Source organism: Carettochelys insculpta, chromosome 17, assembly GCF_033958435.1.
Source record: "Carettochelys insculpta isolate YL-2023 chromosome 17, ASM3395843v1, whole genome shotgun sequence".
In the NCBI taxonomy this organism is placed as follows: Eukaryota; Metazoa; Chordata; order Testudines; family Carettochelyidae; genus Carettochelys; species Carettochelys insculpta.
In genome coordinates, this window is record NC_134153.1 from 11,938,525 (window position 1) to 11,955,920 (window position 17,396).

Genomic DNA, 17,396 nt, shown 5'->3' on the forward strand with positions numbered 1-17,396 from the left:
CGCAACTCATTTCCACCAATCAAAGAACCCATACCTGTGTGGGACCTTAACTTAGTCCTCAGAGCCCTAACCAGCACACCCTTTGAACCCTTAATCAACTGCTCCCTGCTGCACCTCTCCATGAAAGTGGCCTTCCTTGTGGCAGTCACCTCAGCACAGGGAGTAGGAGAGATCAATGCACTGATGTCAGAACCACCGTATACAACCTTTCACAAAGACAAGGTGGTCCTATGAACCCACCCTAAATTCCTCCTGAAAGTATTTACCTCTTTCCACTGCAGTAAACTGGTATACTTATCTGGCTTCTTCCCTAAACCACACACCAATGATAGAAATAGAATCATGCATAACCTTGATATCAGCTGGGCCTTGGCCTTTTACCTACAGAGAGCTCATTCTTTCCAGAAAACAACCCAGATCTTTGTCTCCACAGCCAACAGGTCCTGCGGCATGCCCATTTCCAAACAGAGGCTCACTTAAATGGATCTTTGGCTGCATAAGACTTGCTTGTATTAACTTTAATAAAGCACCCCCCAGCTGGCATTCATACACATTCCACATGTACAATGGCCACTTCAAGAGCATTCCTTCAAGGTATGTCCACTTAGAACATTTGCATAGCAGTGACATGGGCCTACGCTCACACATTCACACATCATTATGCCATACAAACCTACACTCTCTCTCTAACTGTATTCAGCCAGTCTGTATTGTCATTAGCTGATATACATCATCCGAAGGACCCACCTGCAAGCAACAACACTGCTTTGTAGTCACCTAACATGGAGTACTCATGGCGAGACTTGAATAAGAAGAAGGAGGAGAGGTTACTCACCCTGTGCAGTAACTGGAGTTCTTTGAGATGTTGTCCCTGTGGGTGTTCCACCACCCACTTTCATCCCCTCTGCTTTGGATTTCTACCTTGACTTCTGGATCGGAGGAGAACTTGAAGTAACCAGCTGCCCACACATGTGCAGTAGCTGTCACAGGCTTCTCGTGCCTGTGCTCTGCACGCACGGGCAGCTGGCTGAGGGACGGTGCTACAAAATCTTCGACGTGTGGGCACAGCAGAGCTGACACACCTAAAAGTGGAATACCCACGGGAACAACATCTCAAAGCACTCCAGTTACTGCACAGGGTGAGTAACCTCTCCTTCCATGTTCCCACAGGAACCTCAGACTAGCCACTTTGTCCAAGTCCTGCATTTAGGGATTGACTATGGGTAGAATTTCCAAAGCTGCCTCTGACAAAATGGGTCTTTTCCCATGAAAGCTTATGCTCCAATAATCTATTAGTCCATAAAGTGTCACTGGACTTACTGTTATTTCCAAAACTGAAGACTTAAAAACAACTTAGGCTTAAATGAAGATATTAACTGGCTAATGCATTACATGGGCAATTTCCCTGCCTTTGAAATTCGCACTTCTATATCACGTGCTATGAATGAGACACACCCAGCTTAATTTGCTCCATTAAATGGTCCTACTAATAATAGGTATCTTCCTCCTTTTTTTCCCCCTGCTATGTATACCCTGGATTCTGTAATTTCCACTCCAACCTACCCAGTGAAGTGGGGTTTACCTGTGAAAGCTCATGACCTGATACATTTGTTTGTCTCTAAGGTGCCACAGAACTGCATTTGTTTTTGAAGTTACAGACTAACACAACTACCCCTTAAGACTTTTTACAAATCTCAAAGATTTTCAATGAGTCCTGTGTTTCTAAGTTACTTATGGTGGGATTTTCAAAAGAACTTAAGTCAGCATTAGCTCAATCGTGAGTCCTGCCTGGACTGTGGGATGAACTCCTGTGGGGATAATGTGCTCTCCTTTTCATAGATTTCTGAGACTACAGTCTCAGACAGGTGTTCAGATGGGGAGGTGGGATACGTACTCTCTGCTTCTGTGTTTCCACCTTAATCTTGGGTCTCTGTCTTCTTCATTCATAGATACTTAAGTTATTATCTGTCCCTTAATGATTAGAAAAGTAAAGACAACTAGCCAATCTTTATTTTACTCTTGCATAGGATAATAAACATGTTTAATACCCACTTCTATTATAGTTATGCATCCTGGCATGCTGAGATTTTTTTTATAAACTTCTGTTTAAATTTCTTATACACAAATCTATATTATTTAAACTGCTAAAGTCATCTTCTTCATGTGGCTGATGTAAATGTAGAGTAGCTAGCAGCTATAATTTTACAGATAGATGATTAAGACAGATAATTGTTTCTGGAACAGCAGAAAGTATTGCTGTGATTCCTCCTTCATATTTAAAACAAAAAAGCAGTGAAGTAGCACTTTAAAGACTAACACAATAATTTATTAGGTGATGAACTTTTGTGGGACAGAGCCACTCCTTCAGAGCAACAAGTAGGTTTGTCCCACGAAAGCTCATCACTTAATAAATTATTGTGTTAGTCTTTAAAGTGCTACTTCACTGCTTTTTGGTTTTGATAGAATGTAGACTAACAAGGCTATCTCTCTGTCACTCCGTATTTGTTAGCTGTTAAATGTTCCGTGATCTGTTTTGGGTGACCAGTCACACACTGAAGTGTTTTTAATTCTCTGTTTGTGCAGCAAGTATCACATTTGCCAGGGCATGTAAAGATAGAATTTAGGATTCTCATGAGCTTCATGGAGAATTGAATCCAGGGATCTGCATCTTCTCTTTCATGAGGTGTTTGTTACTTCTTGTAAATTTTGTTCAGCTTTCCAAGCTTCATCGGGTTTGAAGTTGGATTGTTGAAGGTTAAATGCATATGTCCAAAAGGATTTACATGACTCCATGCAGTGGTGAGGAATGTTATGGTCCTGGTGGATGGAATGATGTGTATTTTCTACAATTCTTTGGAATTCCTGAAGTGTTGCAGCATTGAAACAAGTGTATGGGGAAGCAACATGCAACAGCTGTGGCTGCCAAGATGATGAGGGCAGCATGAGCGTACCAGTGATGCACTGCATTGCCATGTTTAGTTGGACTTTACCAAGTCAAGTGTGGCTACTTCATGCTATACCAATGTGCATTCCATACCAATGCACGTTGCTTGACAATGGAGTGCATGAGGGCTGTAAAATTAGTATATTGGAATATCCATTTTCAATAATGGTTTTATTGTTTTCTTTTGTGTAGCCTAGCCTGACTCCAGTAAATATGCACAAAATTGCCATGTGTGGAAAAGACATGGAGGTTACAAAACCTGAAGCGGAAATAGGTGATGTTAATGAGGCAGTGAATGTTACAAATTGCCTTTCAGACAAACTCTCTAATGAAGCAGAATTGCAAGATCTCCCTAAAAATGTGCTACATAAAGGAGAGGTAATTATCACTGATAATTTTTGTATTTTTAATAAAGAACGCAAAGCACATCTTTTTTTGTTTTATTAATGGGAAAAGCCTAAAAGAAAATGACTCGTCTCTTTTGCTTGCAGAAACTTACAAAATAAAATTAGGTAGGTTTTTTTTGTACTTTTAGCTTTCACCTGTATTAATATAAGGGCTAGAGAATTCATAATTATTAGACTTTATGCCACCAAACCCACACACTTTGATAAAATTTGTATGTACAAACTGATTTGTTTGTTGTAACTGTTCTGTAGTGTTTTGATTGTCATGTTTCTTGTTTTTAATCAACACTCTAACTGCTTCCTTATGATGGAGACCATCTAAATGGGTTCACTGTCCTAAAGGTTGTTAATATATAACTTCAATTTTTTAGGAATCTATTCCTCCATCTCAATTATGCACTTACAGTGGAAGCAGCGAACAGTCATGGTGTGAAGAACTCTGTGGTGCCATACATGAATCTGGTATGTAAGTTTCTCTTATGAAAAAGCATGTCGATATCTGTAAATAGTTTATGAAAAGCTTTTCTTAGATATAAAAATGTGACCTGATTATTCAATCCCTGCACATGGAAATGGAACTTGAATAAACTTTATTCATTTTACCAGTGTATTTTATATTCTTCTTCAAGTGTTTGCTCATATCATATCTAAGAAAATACTTTATTAGGTGATGAGTTTTTGCGGAGTCAGACCCACTTCTTCAGATCTGGAGGTAGTGCTGTACTGAAAATGTTGCTGAAAGTGAATACCCATGAAAGCTCATCACTTAATAAATTATTTTGTTAGTCTTTAAAGTGCTACATGACTGCTTTTTTGTTTTATATCTATTCAAGTTAGAGTTAAATGTGCATACATAACTTCCCAGCTGTCAAAAACTTGTTCCCCAGCTACTACCAGTTGGGTTGCTTGGGGACAACCCTGGAGTGGCACCTGTGCAGAGCCTATATATGACTCAGCTGAAAGGGCACCCCCTCAGTTATTTTCTTACTGCCCTTGAGGCAGTTTCTGTTATGGCTTAAGTACCCATTGCTATGCCACAGTTCCCTAGCTCTTTGTGTTAATAAGTTGTATTTAGCATATCCTTCGTTTCAGTTCAAGATAGGGAAGGCTTTTTTCCTTCTCTGCTATTTTCCTCTCCAGCGGTTAAGGGAATGAAAAAGTCCCTGGGCTCAAAGCAATGCTGTGACTGTTTTAAAGTTCATGCCAACAAGTGACCATCACGACTCAAGCCTTCCTGGTTTGGGTGAAGTTAATCAAACAGGTAAGTGCCATATCTGCAGGGGTTTCAAGCCCTGGACTCATAAGGAGCATGAGTTCCTGCTCCAGCAGCTCCTCATGGAGTTGGCGCTTCAACTTCTGTGGCAAGGCTCTCCACCCCTGTCCTCGGTTCTCCACACACCATCCTCAGCTCCAGGCTCAGCACTGAGAAGGGGCTCGACTCACCCAAAACCTTTGGCACAGTACCGCTCCCACTCTCTATTTTGCACCTCCAGAATGCCCATGTAATAAGCATCAACATGGTTGACAGTAACTTCATTGGCACAGAAGGTGCCAGACACTCCTGGGGCCCAAGACCTAATGCCCCTTCTTGCATCACACACACCAAGCCCTATTCTCCTGAACTCACTCAGAGGTGATCCGGTGCTGGTTGGTCCTTCGTCGATGTCTAGTACATACCAGGTAGAATAGGGATTCAGAGAAATGATGAGCTCCTGGTGTGTATTGAGACCTCTGCCCTTCAGCGAGTCTCCAGGGGTAAGCCTGCACTTCTGACTGTGGCTATTCAGGCACCATCGCCAGACTGCTCAGCACCCCAGCACAGCTGTCTGTGACGTCACCAGTCCAATTTGCAGCACCACTCATGTTTGTGGCCTCCATCTCCATCCCACTCAATGCTGGACCATTCATGCCCAAGGGTCTCCATCGCAGGTGCATCCAGTTCCTGGTCCTTGTCATGCTCTGCCTCCCGGACCAACACTTGGCACCATGCCTCACCAGTCCAGATCCTGTCTGATCCACACTCGTCTTCAGGCTCTGGAATTTGTTCATCTCTGCCTCATCCTGCAGCAGCCCTGGATGAGCCTCAACTCTGTTTCCACTCGGGAACTTGGTCCCATCTCCCACTCTGATCTGGCTCCCCTTAGCTTCTGCCCTCTGTGGTATAAAAGGCCTGACCTCCCTGGCGTTCCCAGTACTTGCACAGATCTCTCTCTTGAAGCAGGTCTTCTTGGCACTGGTTCTGCTCTCTATGCTGGTCTTCTTCTCGGTCCTGGTCCTACTCTTGATGCCAGTCTTGATCTCAACGCTTCACTAGTCCTTGGTCCTCGCCACTGTTCTTGTAACCACTGTCACTCCCAGCATGACACCACTCTCCACAGCACCAGTCTGGCTCTTGGCACCAGTCTTCACCCTGCCACCAGTCCTGCTTTCCTCTCTGCTCTTGTTCGCTTCATCAATCCCATGAGACCACGTGCCCAGGCTCAATGCTAGCCATGCTCCCCAGGTGGCTACTCTGGGAACAACTCTTCCTTGGCCTTCCAATTTGGCCTCTCCTACTTCACTCCGTAGCTGTCTGGTGTCAGACCCTTCTGGCCTGGAACAGGACTCTGATGTTTTCCAGTGGCCTCCTGCTCGGTGGCCATTTTGGACTCCATGGATGTACCACAAGTCACAGGGGCACCATGTGTCCTGCTCAGTTGTATACAACAGCAACCTAAAAAGCCCCCTGAGGCTACTGTTAGCCACCCACCTCTGGTCTCTCATACTCCTAATCTTCCTGAGGCAGCACCCTGCATCATACATCACCAGCTGCAGGACCTGGCACTAGAGGCACCTCTGCTGGCGTCTTCCAGCTCCTCTCTAGACAAGGCAGTAGCAGGTGCTTCAGTTTTGGGGCCTCTGTTCACAGACTTCCAAGCACTCCAGGACCTCCTTTGCCGTGCTGCCACCATCCTCAACCTCCCAGTGGAGTAAGTTGCTGAGTCCATTGACCCAACCTGTGACCCTCCCATGTGGTCCTCCTGTTCAACAAAACTATTATGGCCACCACTTTCACTATATGGCAAATGCCAGCGCTTATTCCCCTCACTGCTTGTGGGATGGAGCACAGTGTTTTGCTCTGGTAAAGGGGTACAAGTACTTCTACGCCCACACTTTGCGCTGTTCCTTGGTGATGGATGTGTTTAATGAAAAGAGCATCAGGCTCAACAAGCTCCAATACCGAAGTCCAAGGACACTAGAGACTTAAATCTTTTTGGGGCCTTATGAGCAGGGTGGCTAACCAACTAGTCATCCTGAGTCAGTACAGCTATGACTCCTGGGCTGCAGCCCTCAAGTTCAAGAAATCTTAACTTGAGGACCCGAAGGAGGAGTTCTTGGGCCTTGTGCAGGAGGGCAAGGTGGTGTCACAAACCTGCCTGCAAGAGACTCTAAATGTGGGTGACATGGCAGCCCAATCTGTCACCTCAGGTATTGCTATGCTCTGAGTGGTCAGGCTACAACCATCAGGCCTTTTAATGGAGGTGCAGCAAATGATCTAGGACCTCCCCTTTGATTGTGTGGGCTTGTTTGCTCAGAAGACTGACTTTCACCTCCATAGCCTGAAGGACTCTCAGTAGTATGAAGTCTTGCAGGCTATACAGTAGAAACCATTCAAGCTGCAGCCACAGCAGAACCAAAAAAAGTCCAGGCCTTTTCATCCTCGTGGGCACTGGGACTTCTACCGCTGCAAGGCACGCTACTCTTGCCACAAGCCTCTCTGTCAATAGTTCAGGGCCAGTTGTGGCCAGTCCAGATTTTCCTCTAAACACTCCTGATGATTTGCTCAAGACCAGAGTACCTATACCACTGGATCCTACCCTGCCATTTCTCACTGGTCAACCATTACATTGGACCAGTGGGTCTTCAGTACTATTATCTCTTCAGGATACACGATCTCTTTTCACTGTGCTCCTCTACCCAGCACTACTTTGTACAGGGACTGGGGGTTCTACTCTCAGTACTTTCTGATCCTAAAGGCAAATGGTGGATCGTTTCCCTTTATGGACCTCTGGGAACTCAACAAGTTCGTCGTGTCCTATAAGTTTTGCAAGGCGTCCCTCGGCATCATCATCCCCTCTCTGGATCCAGGAGACTAGTATGCTGCTCTTGACCTAAATGATGCTGTCCATGGCCCCCTGGGGTGGTTATCAAGTGTATGGTGATGGTGGCCATCTTCATCTACTGCCACAGTATCCAGGTCCACCCATATCTGGACAGCTGGCTCCTACAAGGCCGCTCTTTCCATCAGGTGCAAGCTCCAGTGGCATTTACCAAACAGACTCTGGACAGGCTGGGCCTACTGCAAAATCTGTCAAAATCCTTGCTGATTCTTTCTTAGTGCATAGAGGTCATTGGGGCAGTTCCAGATGCTACTCATGCCAGGGCATTCCTCCCCAGTCACCACTACCAGGCTCTCATCCAGCTCCTATGCTCCCTCTCTCAGTTTCCCATCACCATGGTCTGCATGTGTCTTCAGCTTCTGGGTTACATGGCAGTGTGTATATCCATGGTTCCATTCACTTGGCTCCATCTTCGCTGTCTGCAGGTTTGTTTGGCCTCAGCATATTGTCCCGGCCAGGACAGCCTAGACATGGCCATCACAATGCCCCACCATGTCTCCAGCACCGTCCGCTTGTGGTCCGCAGAATGTTCTCATGGGCATTTCCTTTCATGCCTCTCAACCCACCTTATCCCTGTTTACAGACACGTCTTCAGTGGGTTGGAGTGTTCATCTGGGATGTCTCACCACTGAGGTGACATGAACAGTGGATGAGTTGTCTTTCCACATCAACATATGCAGACTGCAGTCCATTCGCCTTTTTTGCCTGGTGTTTCTATATTGGCGGTCATGACGGTCTGACACGGCCATGTATTACATCCACCAGAATGCGGCAGGTGCCTCTCTGCTAATAAGCTTCTTTACCTGGCTAAATGGATTCACTTCTCCTGCTGGTGCAGTCAGTGTAACCTCATACCTGTTTCTACCTCTATTCTGCAGGTTCTCCACTACCTCATTTCCCTGAAGCAGCAAGGTCTTGCTTCTTCCTCTATAAAGGTTCACCTGGCAGCCGTCTCAGCCATCCATATCGGAGAGGGCAGGCACTCTGTTTTAGTGCACCCTATGATGAGGCGTTTTCTTAAGGGGCATGGACCTGTTCCACCCGACAGTGTCTGGTCATGACTTGGAATGCTAACCTGGTACTCCAGGTGTTCATGGCCCTGCCTTCGAACCTCTGGCCACTTGTTCTCTACTATACTTCCCCCTGCAAAGTGGCCTTCCTAGTGGCTATCAACTCTGCCAGAAAGGTGTCTGAGCTCCAGGCCCTCATATTGGAGACCTTGTACACTGTGTGCCATAAGGACAAGGTCCAATTCTGCCCTCACTCAGGTTTCCTGCTGAAAGTTGTCTCTAGGTTCCATACTGACCAGGATACTTTCCTGCCTGTTTTCTATCTTAAACCTCATAATTCCCAGTGGGAGCACCAGCTGTACTCTCTCAATGTGAGATGGGAGCTTGCTTTCTTTATCGACTGGGCAAAGCCCTTCTGTAAGACCTTGCAGCTCTTTGTGGCCATTGCTGAGCACATGAAGGGACTCCCAGCTTTGTTGCTGTGCATCTTTTCCTGGATCATGTTCTGTGTATGGGCATGTTATGACCTCACTAAAATTTCCCCGTTGCCTGTCATGGCATACTCTACACAAGCTTAGGCCTCTTCATTCGCCTTCCTGGCACATGTGTCTCTCCAGGAAATCTGTTGTGCTGCTATGTGTTTTTCTGTGCATACCTTCATGTCTAACATTGCTGTTGTGCAGCAGTCCAGATGAGAGACAGCCTTTGGGGCTCCTGCCCTCGAGTCAGCCACACACTGACTCTGACCCCTCCTCCCCCTGGATTTTGCTTGTGAATCCCCTAACTCCTATAGATATGAGCAAGCATATGAAGAATTAAAAAAAACAGTTACTCACCATTGTAACTGCCCTTCGAGATGTATTGCTCATATTTATTCAAAACCCACCCTCCTGCCCCACCATCAGAGTGAACAGCAAGAAGGAACTGAGGGGGTGCCAGGTCGGCTAGGTCATATATAGACTTTTCATAGGCGCCACTGCAGGGGGCTCCCCAGCCAACTTGACTGGTAGTTGCTAGGGAAAACTTTCAGACAGCCATGCGCATGCACGCACTCCTAACTCTAACTCAAATAGATATGAACAACACATCTCAAAGAACAACAGTTACAACAGTAGGTAACGTTTTTTTCACATGTTCCCAGTTTATGATGTTCCTAAACATATTGTTAATTTTTGTTATTGATGGGAAGGTACTATTAGATGTGAATGGTTTTCATTTAAGCTTTAGAAACATCAATTGAGAGTCTGTTTAGACATCCCATGCCTATATAACCTGAGAATTTAACTTGAAAGGGCCTCTAGATGTCTGTTTTGATGAAAATAATAGCAAATGGAACTTTTCAGTACAGTTTGAAACTCTTTCATTTGACACCCTTGGGACCTGAGCAGTGGTGGACAAGAGAATTTGCTGGATTATGGGAGGTCAATATTGTTTTGCACATAACCAGCGCTTCTCCTGGTTACTGGGCTTGTCGAAGACAATAAGGGGTAAATTACAGTTAAATAACAGCACAGAACATTGAGAGCCAAGAGTCGTGGCTGTAAACAAATTTTATGAGACCACAGGAATCTTGGCCACACCCGTGATAAGTGGTCGTTCAGCTAACCAAAATCATGCCAGATTATGTATGTTGCCAGATGAGAGAGTTCTGGATTAGAGAGGTTTAACCTGTACTTCCACAATTTCCTGGACTGGGTATGTGAGATAATAAATATACAGATAAAGGACAAAACTGGACCATTTGGGGAATGTGGTTTGGTAGAGGAGCACGGTTATTACTGTGGACTGACAGTAGCAGAAGGGCTATGGAAGCTATTACAGCCCTTGGAACTCTACTGCCACACTTCATTTAAGACCCCAGTTTAGAGCTTTTTGTGAGAATAGTCCTTTCATCTTCGTTTAATTAAGCACACAGCCTGTCTCCAGAGAGGTGACGAAGAGATAGCTGTGTTAGTCTGTATTCTATTAGAACAAAAAAGCAGTGAAGTTGCACTTTAAAGACTAACAAAATAATTTATTAGGTGATGAGCTTTCTTGGGACAGACCTACTTCTTCAGATCATAGCCTTACCAGAACACACTCAATATACAAAGCACAAAAGTTGTTACCAAGCTTGACAAATCAGAAAAAAAAAAAGTTTCTCCAGAGAGTTTTTCTGTGCTCCTACTTTCAGGAGTAAGAGAGACGCAGAAGCACTTCACAGTAGGTAAATGAAGAATACTTATTTTAACAGATGTTCTCCACATATATTTTGTTAGCAGATCCACACTAACCATATCATTCATCCTTTTCTACTTCACTGGAGTCCTAAATTGGTATATGGCCTACAGATACTGAAGGTGACTAGGGCTACAGCCCATACATGCACCAAACATTCAGGGCAGTATATAGGTCCTCTTAAAATGCAATATTCATTAATTTCTCTATAGTTCACAAATTAAATATATTTTGTCATTCTATGAAGGTCCTACAGTACAAGTGAATCTCAAACGAATGTACCGCAATGATTCAGAAAGTGATTCTGATGAAGTAGAAATGAAGGAGGAAAAAGAAGAGAGAAAAACAAAACTGCTTCCTAGAAAATTATTTAAAGCAGATGATACTACATATCAAGGTTAGCTGCAGCTATCATCAAACACTAAATATAAACCAGAAAACTGTTTAAAATATTAAATATGAAAGATAATATTGCAATTCTAATTAAAACCTAGCTCAATTTTAATTGCAGACATTTAAGAAAAGAGCATTATTTTTTTTCCTCTGAAACATAATGCAGAATGCTGTGGAAAATTTTCTTTCATAGCCTAATAATATAAATGTTTGGGAAACAAAACAATTGATTTCTTATCATTCAGATGAATAAAACACAGAGGTTTGATCAGTTATGACCACTAAAAAGCTAATTGCTTGTTTGCCAGAATTCTCTCCAGATTTGAATTTGAATGTTTTATTGTGCCAACCTAAATTTGCAAAAATGGGTCAGGTGTTTTCTGATATTAATTCTTCCTCTTACTGAAACAGGAACACATTCTCTGCAGACTGTGTTATGTCTATATTTATTAGGAAGAAAAAAGAAGCAAATAATTCTTAGTCACTGGAGGTGGATTGGATAAATGAGTACCCCGCCCTACTGTCAACTGTGAAGCTGGTGGTCTGGGGAAGCAGGGCTGGCAATTTGCTGAATTTCAGCCTGCTTGAAAAAGAGAAGTTAACTTATGGGTCAAGCCCATGGAGATAAGATACTCTGTTAGAGGACCACATTCCTAATGGGTCTCACACTCACCCCAAAGGACTGTGGAGACACACACTTGAAGGCCTTGAATTCTGGGAACTAGAGATGAATGACACCTAACCCCAGGGGTTCTCAGACTAGGGGACAGAACCCCTCAGGGTCACGAGGTTACTACATGTGGGGTCATCAGATTTCAGCCTCCACCCCAAACTCCACTTTGCCTTCATCATTCATAATGTTATTAAATATATGGAAAAGTATTTTTACCTGGGGGGGCGTGTCCACACTCAGAGGTTTGATATTTGAAAGGGAACCACAGTACAAAAGTTTGGGAGCCATTGCTCTAGCTCAGTGGTGAGCAACCTGTGGCCCAGCAGGATTGTACATGTGGCCCTTGAACCCCCTGTCTATCTCTTCCCCTACCCCAGTGAGTCTCATTCACTGGGGGCCCTGCACTGTTCCTTCTGCTTCCAGCTCTTCCAGAGTGCTGTAAATCAGCTGATTTAAGGCATTCAAGCTCTCGGGTGGAGAGTAGGAACAGGGCATGAATCAGCTGATTCACAGCACCTCAGAAGTCCTGGGAGGGTACAAGGAATGAGGCATGCTCTGGGGAGGAGGTAGGGAAGAGGCTAGCTGAGCGTTTGAAGGAAAGGCAGGGAGTGAGTGTGGGGCCTGGAGCAGAGGAGAAGGTTGAGCAGCTCCTGGCAAAAAAAAAAAAAAAAAAGTGACATGCATTTATGCAAGGGCATGTGTGAAATGCATGCTGATTGCACACAACACTGTGGCTGTGTCTACACTACAAAAGTAACTCTGAAGTTGCTTACTTCGAAGTACAACTTCAAAGTAAGCAACTTCGAAGTTGAGCATCTGCACACACCCTACTTCGAAGTTTAACTTTGAAGTAGGGCACTACTCCATTCCTGGGAATGGAGTAAGGACTTCAAAGTTGGGCCCACTACTTCTAAGTTAACTTTGAAGTAAGGGAAAATGTGTAGACTCTCTGCTGGCTACTTTGAAGTAGTGCCTAACTCCAAAGTTAACTTTGTAGTTCCTAGTGTAGAAACAGCCTACGAGAAGTATCAGAGAGTTAGCCATGTTAGTCTGTTGTCTTCAAAAACAACAAGATGTTCTGTGGCACCTTATAGACTAACAACTATTTTGGAGTATAAACTTTCGTGAGCAAAGACCTGCTTCATCAGCGGGTCTCTGCCAATGAAAGTTCATACTCCAAAATAGCTGTTACTCTATAAGGTGCCATAGGACGTCTTGTTGTTTTTGAACACTGTGACAGTTGTGGACTTTCTCCGTTGCTTTATGTTTCCCTGGCAATTTAATTTACTCCTAATAATTGATCAGTTTGTGTTGTAAAGGCATGATAAAGGAGGAGAATCAATCTTATTTTTGAAGTAATGTTGAGTGCACATGCCTGATGTCAACCATGCAGCACACTCACTAGCTTTTGTTGCCCATCACTGCTTTAGCTGCTCTGTCTCTCCTTTTCTACTGGTCCTCCTTTTTTTTCTTTTCTTCTGTCTTCCTTCTTACCATCTTCCATCATACCTGTAAAAGGAAATTACAAGGGATATTAACTAACGCATGGATTCAGTGCTTGCAATGTGGGAACGGCAATTTTTAAACCTCTGTTAGCTCATATAATCGGTCATGTCCTTCCTTCCTACTAGGTAAATCCATAATGCAATGTGCAAGAACTGATTCCTTTTACAGAAAAGGGAAGAAGTGTGCCAATGAAACATCTGGTAAGCAATCTTCTGTATTCACCTTCTATCCTAAATTGCTATATTTTATTTTTGTATGGTACATAATAGTAGCTACGTTTTATTCAAGTCATGGCAATCTCTTTGGTGGAATAACTGTTGCATGTTAGTAATGGTATGTATTCAAATTTTAAAGCATTTTGAATCCTTTAATACAAATGGTGACATGTAAATTCAAGGTGTGTTTGGGTTATATCCTGATGTCCTTATGCTGGGTATCTTCTTTATACATAACATTTTGCCATCTGAGAGATCTACCCATTTGGATTCTAATTTTTAAGCATTAAGTATGCAATGACATGCCAAATTTTTGTGGACAGTTTTGGGGGCAGATTTTCAAAAGGTTACATATTAGCCTGCTTTTGTTCATGCAGAGCTTTTTAAAGTTTTGATATTATTTCGTTTATGTGTTTAGAGTGGTGTTGCCCATGTAAATTGGGGAGACAGGTAGACAGTGAGTATATGTATAATTCATGTTTACTTGGTAAATCTGGAGATGTTTCAGTAACTGGGTAGACAATAGTTTTTTAACAGATTTCTAAATAACATAGTTAACAATTACAGGTTTCAAATCTCTCTGGTAAATAATATCTTATGCAAAACATTTAACAAGTTTTTAAAAAATTAGAAAGAATCAGATCAACCATCTGCAAATGAAATCTTTTCAAGCCAGAAAAGAGTAGTAAAATGTATAGAAGGAGGTCAGGATTTTAATTTCTGAATGTGGTTGAAGTCAATGTGAGCTCTGGTCTTAGGAATCCAGCTTTCAGAATTGCAGTAACTTAAACTTTACAGACGATACATTAATATTATCCTGTTTCTCTAACTTTACATATGATCTTTTAAAAAATATCAGTGTCCAAGAGCGTATCTACTTTGTCTATAAATGAGTTGTCTGTTCTGGATGGAGAGGTCTGGGAGCCTGGTTCAAGTATAGGAATAGGTCAGAAGCTCCATAAGGAATTTACTCGGAAAATTCAGGTAAGTCATATATGTGTTTGTAGAAAAAATACTCTGTTTCATTCAGTCTTGTATAATACTCATAAGTTTAGCTGGAAACATCATTATCAGAGCTATACTATATATTATTGCATACAAGAATAAAGATGAATAAAATGTTAAGGTTACAATCTCAAACACATAGAAATTAGTAAATTCCAGAAAAAGGTTGTCTGTGTAACCTTTATATGGCACCCTTTTTGCATATGTATTATGATACATTATTATAATTACATAATCATTCCTCAGGACCCGTCCCTTAGTCAGTGTACAGTATGAATTCTGCTTCGGGACTGAGGCGGCTCTTTATCATTTGCTCTAATACTTCAGAAGTGTCCCCATATTAACTGCATACCATGCAAACCCTGCCGATCATAGAGAATTATTTCCTTTACATCTTTTGGGGTTTTTGTTTTCTTTGTTTTTGTTTGTTTTTGCACTCATTGGGTTATGTGTACGCTTGCTTTCCTCTTTTGAAAGAAATTAGGAATAAGGGTTCTTACAAAAATAGGGTTATTTTCGAAAGAACCACTCTACACTGCTTTTTTTTCCTTTCAAAAGAATCTCTTTTGAAAAGAGACTATGGAAATGAACAGCAAGATGTGTAAATCAGTGCTTCATTTACATTTTTGATTTCCTTCATTTGTATTCATCTTTCGAAAGAGGAACGCAAGTGTAGGCATAGCCATCACTGTTTTATCTGAGTGCTTCAGGAAGATGAATTTATCTTCACAACACACCTGACTGAGGTGGTAATATTATTCCCAATATGCTGATGGGAGACTGATATGACAGACAGTTTTCCATGGAGACAACCACTTCATAAGTTAGGACAACCCTGTCTCAGTGCCTGAGCTCTGTTCATACTTTATATTGAAAAAGCATGGGTCCAGTGAAAAAAAATCTATGTGGTTATGTAATTAAAGAATACATGCACAGAACAGACAAATTCTGGTTGGTCAGAAAATCTCAATTCTGGCACGACTTGACTTTGTAACTTGATCAGTTTTTTCATAGTTTTTTTAAAATGCAATTCCCAGTTATTTAAAAATAAAAAATGGAAAAAACATACAGAATTGTGTTTACATATGTGTTTATGTAAGCAGAGTTGGAACTTTTATGAAGTAGTTGGTAGTTATTAAAAGGGAATGAGAGACACTTTGTCATTGAGTTTCTCCAGTATTTGCTGAGAGCAGAGCAATGTTGATTAAGGATCCTGATCTCCATTCTAGATTCTAGAAAGAGGGATATATGCCAGTGGTTACAGATCCTTTTATCTGTGTCTGTTAGTATGTCTTTCTCCAGTTTGTGTCCCATGTGTCTCTCCCTCTCTGTTCTTGTCCCCTTCTGCCTGTCCTTGTTCCTCCAGTTCCAAACTTCTCCTGCCCTACAGCTCCTTCTCTGGGTTCAAGTCATACTACTTCCTCTTTCTTCATTCACTTGGGCACTGGCAGGGGACCACTCAGAATGCAGGACAGGCACTCTCCCTGCTCTCAAGCCTGGGAATCAGAAACCCTAGCACACCAAACAAGGAAAGACCTGCTCAGTCCCAGGCTGCAGCAGGCTGAATGAGTTCTCTTGAGATAGAACATGCTCAGTGAAGACAGAATGTTTGTAGAATTCTGCTACCAGTCTCTAACAAACCTCTAGTAAGTAAATGCAAACAGTATATTTTCAGAGACTTATATAATTCAATTAAATATTGATTGATTTTTACAGGGAAAGCAAAAAGAGTGTCCCTGGTGTGAGAATGAATGTTGAATTTAGTACACTATAACTTATGATCTTATATAAGTAACTGCTATGGTTATGTTTTATAATGCAGTATTTTACAGTTTTCTTCTCAGTCCAGTTGAATCGATGAAAGTAATCTTAAAACATACCTTTCTAGTGCCGCTCAAGAAGACTGGACCACTTTACCAAGCAATCTTTAAAAGCAGCTCAGCAGCATTTGATGACAATGTGTTGTCAGTTACATGAATGCAGGTCTGTAGCAGAATACTTACTCAAAAACTTATTTGAATGATGTAAATGCTTTTTTTATTTTTAGTTTATTTCTTTTTGGTAGGATCAAGCAGCTGGACAATTTTCATTTCACCATCATTGAGGAGCTTGAGAGTTTTGAAAAAGATTCCCAATCTCTGAAAAATATGGAGAAAGAATTATTGGTTTGTATTTACTTTATTTAATGGAAAAAATCTGTTTTCTAAAAATATTGTATTTTTTTTAATATGGCATTTCACTGTGGCCATTTCTGTTGGCTCTGAGAAGACATGATTTGTAACTTGCTGTAAAAAAAAAAAAAAAAAAGCCAGGCATTTTGTGTAAAATTAATAATTGACCATCTTCCTGGCATTTGGTTTTATATTCAGAGAATCAACAGTCAAATTATAAATAGTTGACTACAGTGTTTTTCAAATGTAGCTACTGTTATGCACTTTATTGCTCAATCCCCATTCTAGATTGACTCTCTACAGCAGTGAGGGGCAACCTAGGCTATTGAGTGGGCTGTATGGGTGATCTTCCTTCATCTCAGTGAACCCCAAGAGTATCATAACCAAGACAGTCTCCCAAGTTAGGGCAGTTTTGTTACCTGCATGCCTGTACCTAGAATTTATGAGGTGTAACAATGAAACTATAGCACTTCAACTGGCTCCAGAGGGAGCGCATGGCTCCCACTTCATGTGCCATTGTTTTATGTGGGTATCACTTTTGTAATACTGCTAGGGGCGGAAAAACGTAGAATAAAACCAGCAGAATCTGACAAGTTTTTGCATGGGCAGTGGAACACAAAATGTCTCATTTGCCTCACATAGAATGCCAGTGGGCCAGAGGTTTCCCACTATTACTCTACAGAGAGCCTCTCCCA

General features: G+C 42.2%; 1 protein-coding gene across 7 annotated transcripts in view; it reads left to right on the plus strand.

The window, feature by feature from the left end:
- Positions 1–17,396, plus strand: part of SYCP2 (synaptonemal complex protein 2) — a 109,747-nt gene that overhangs the window by 86,303 nt on the left and 6,048 nt on the right. For 6 of the 7 annotated variants that reach the window (XM_075011708.1, XM_075011710.1, XM_075011709.1 and 3 more), the window contains 7 exons: positions 3,137–3,322; positions 3,723–3,813; positions 10,986–11,135; positions 13,436–13,510; positions 14,385–14,509; positions 16,419–16,513; positions 16,596–16,695. In XM_075011708.1, the coding sequence (XP_074867809.1) occupies positions 3,137–3,322; positions 3,723–3,813; positions 10,986–11,135; positions 13,436–13,510; positions 14,385–14,509; positions 16,419–16,513; positions 16,596–16,695 (822 nt within the window). Of the gene's footprint in view, positions 1–3,136; positions 3,323–3,722; positions 3,814–4,491; positions 4,613–10,985; positions 11,136–13,435; positions 13,511–14,384; positions 14,510–16,418; positions 16,514–16,595; positions 16,696–17,396 lie in introns of those variants that run through there. The other variant, XM_075011714.1, reaches the window with a different exon arrangement.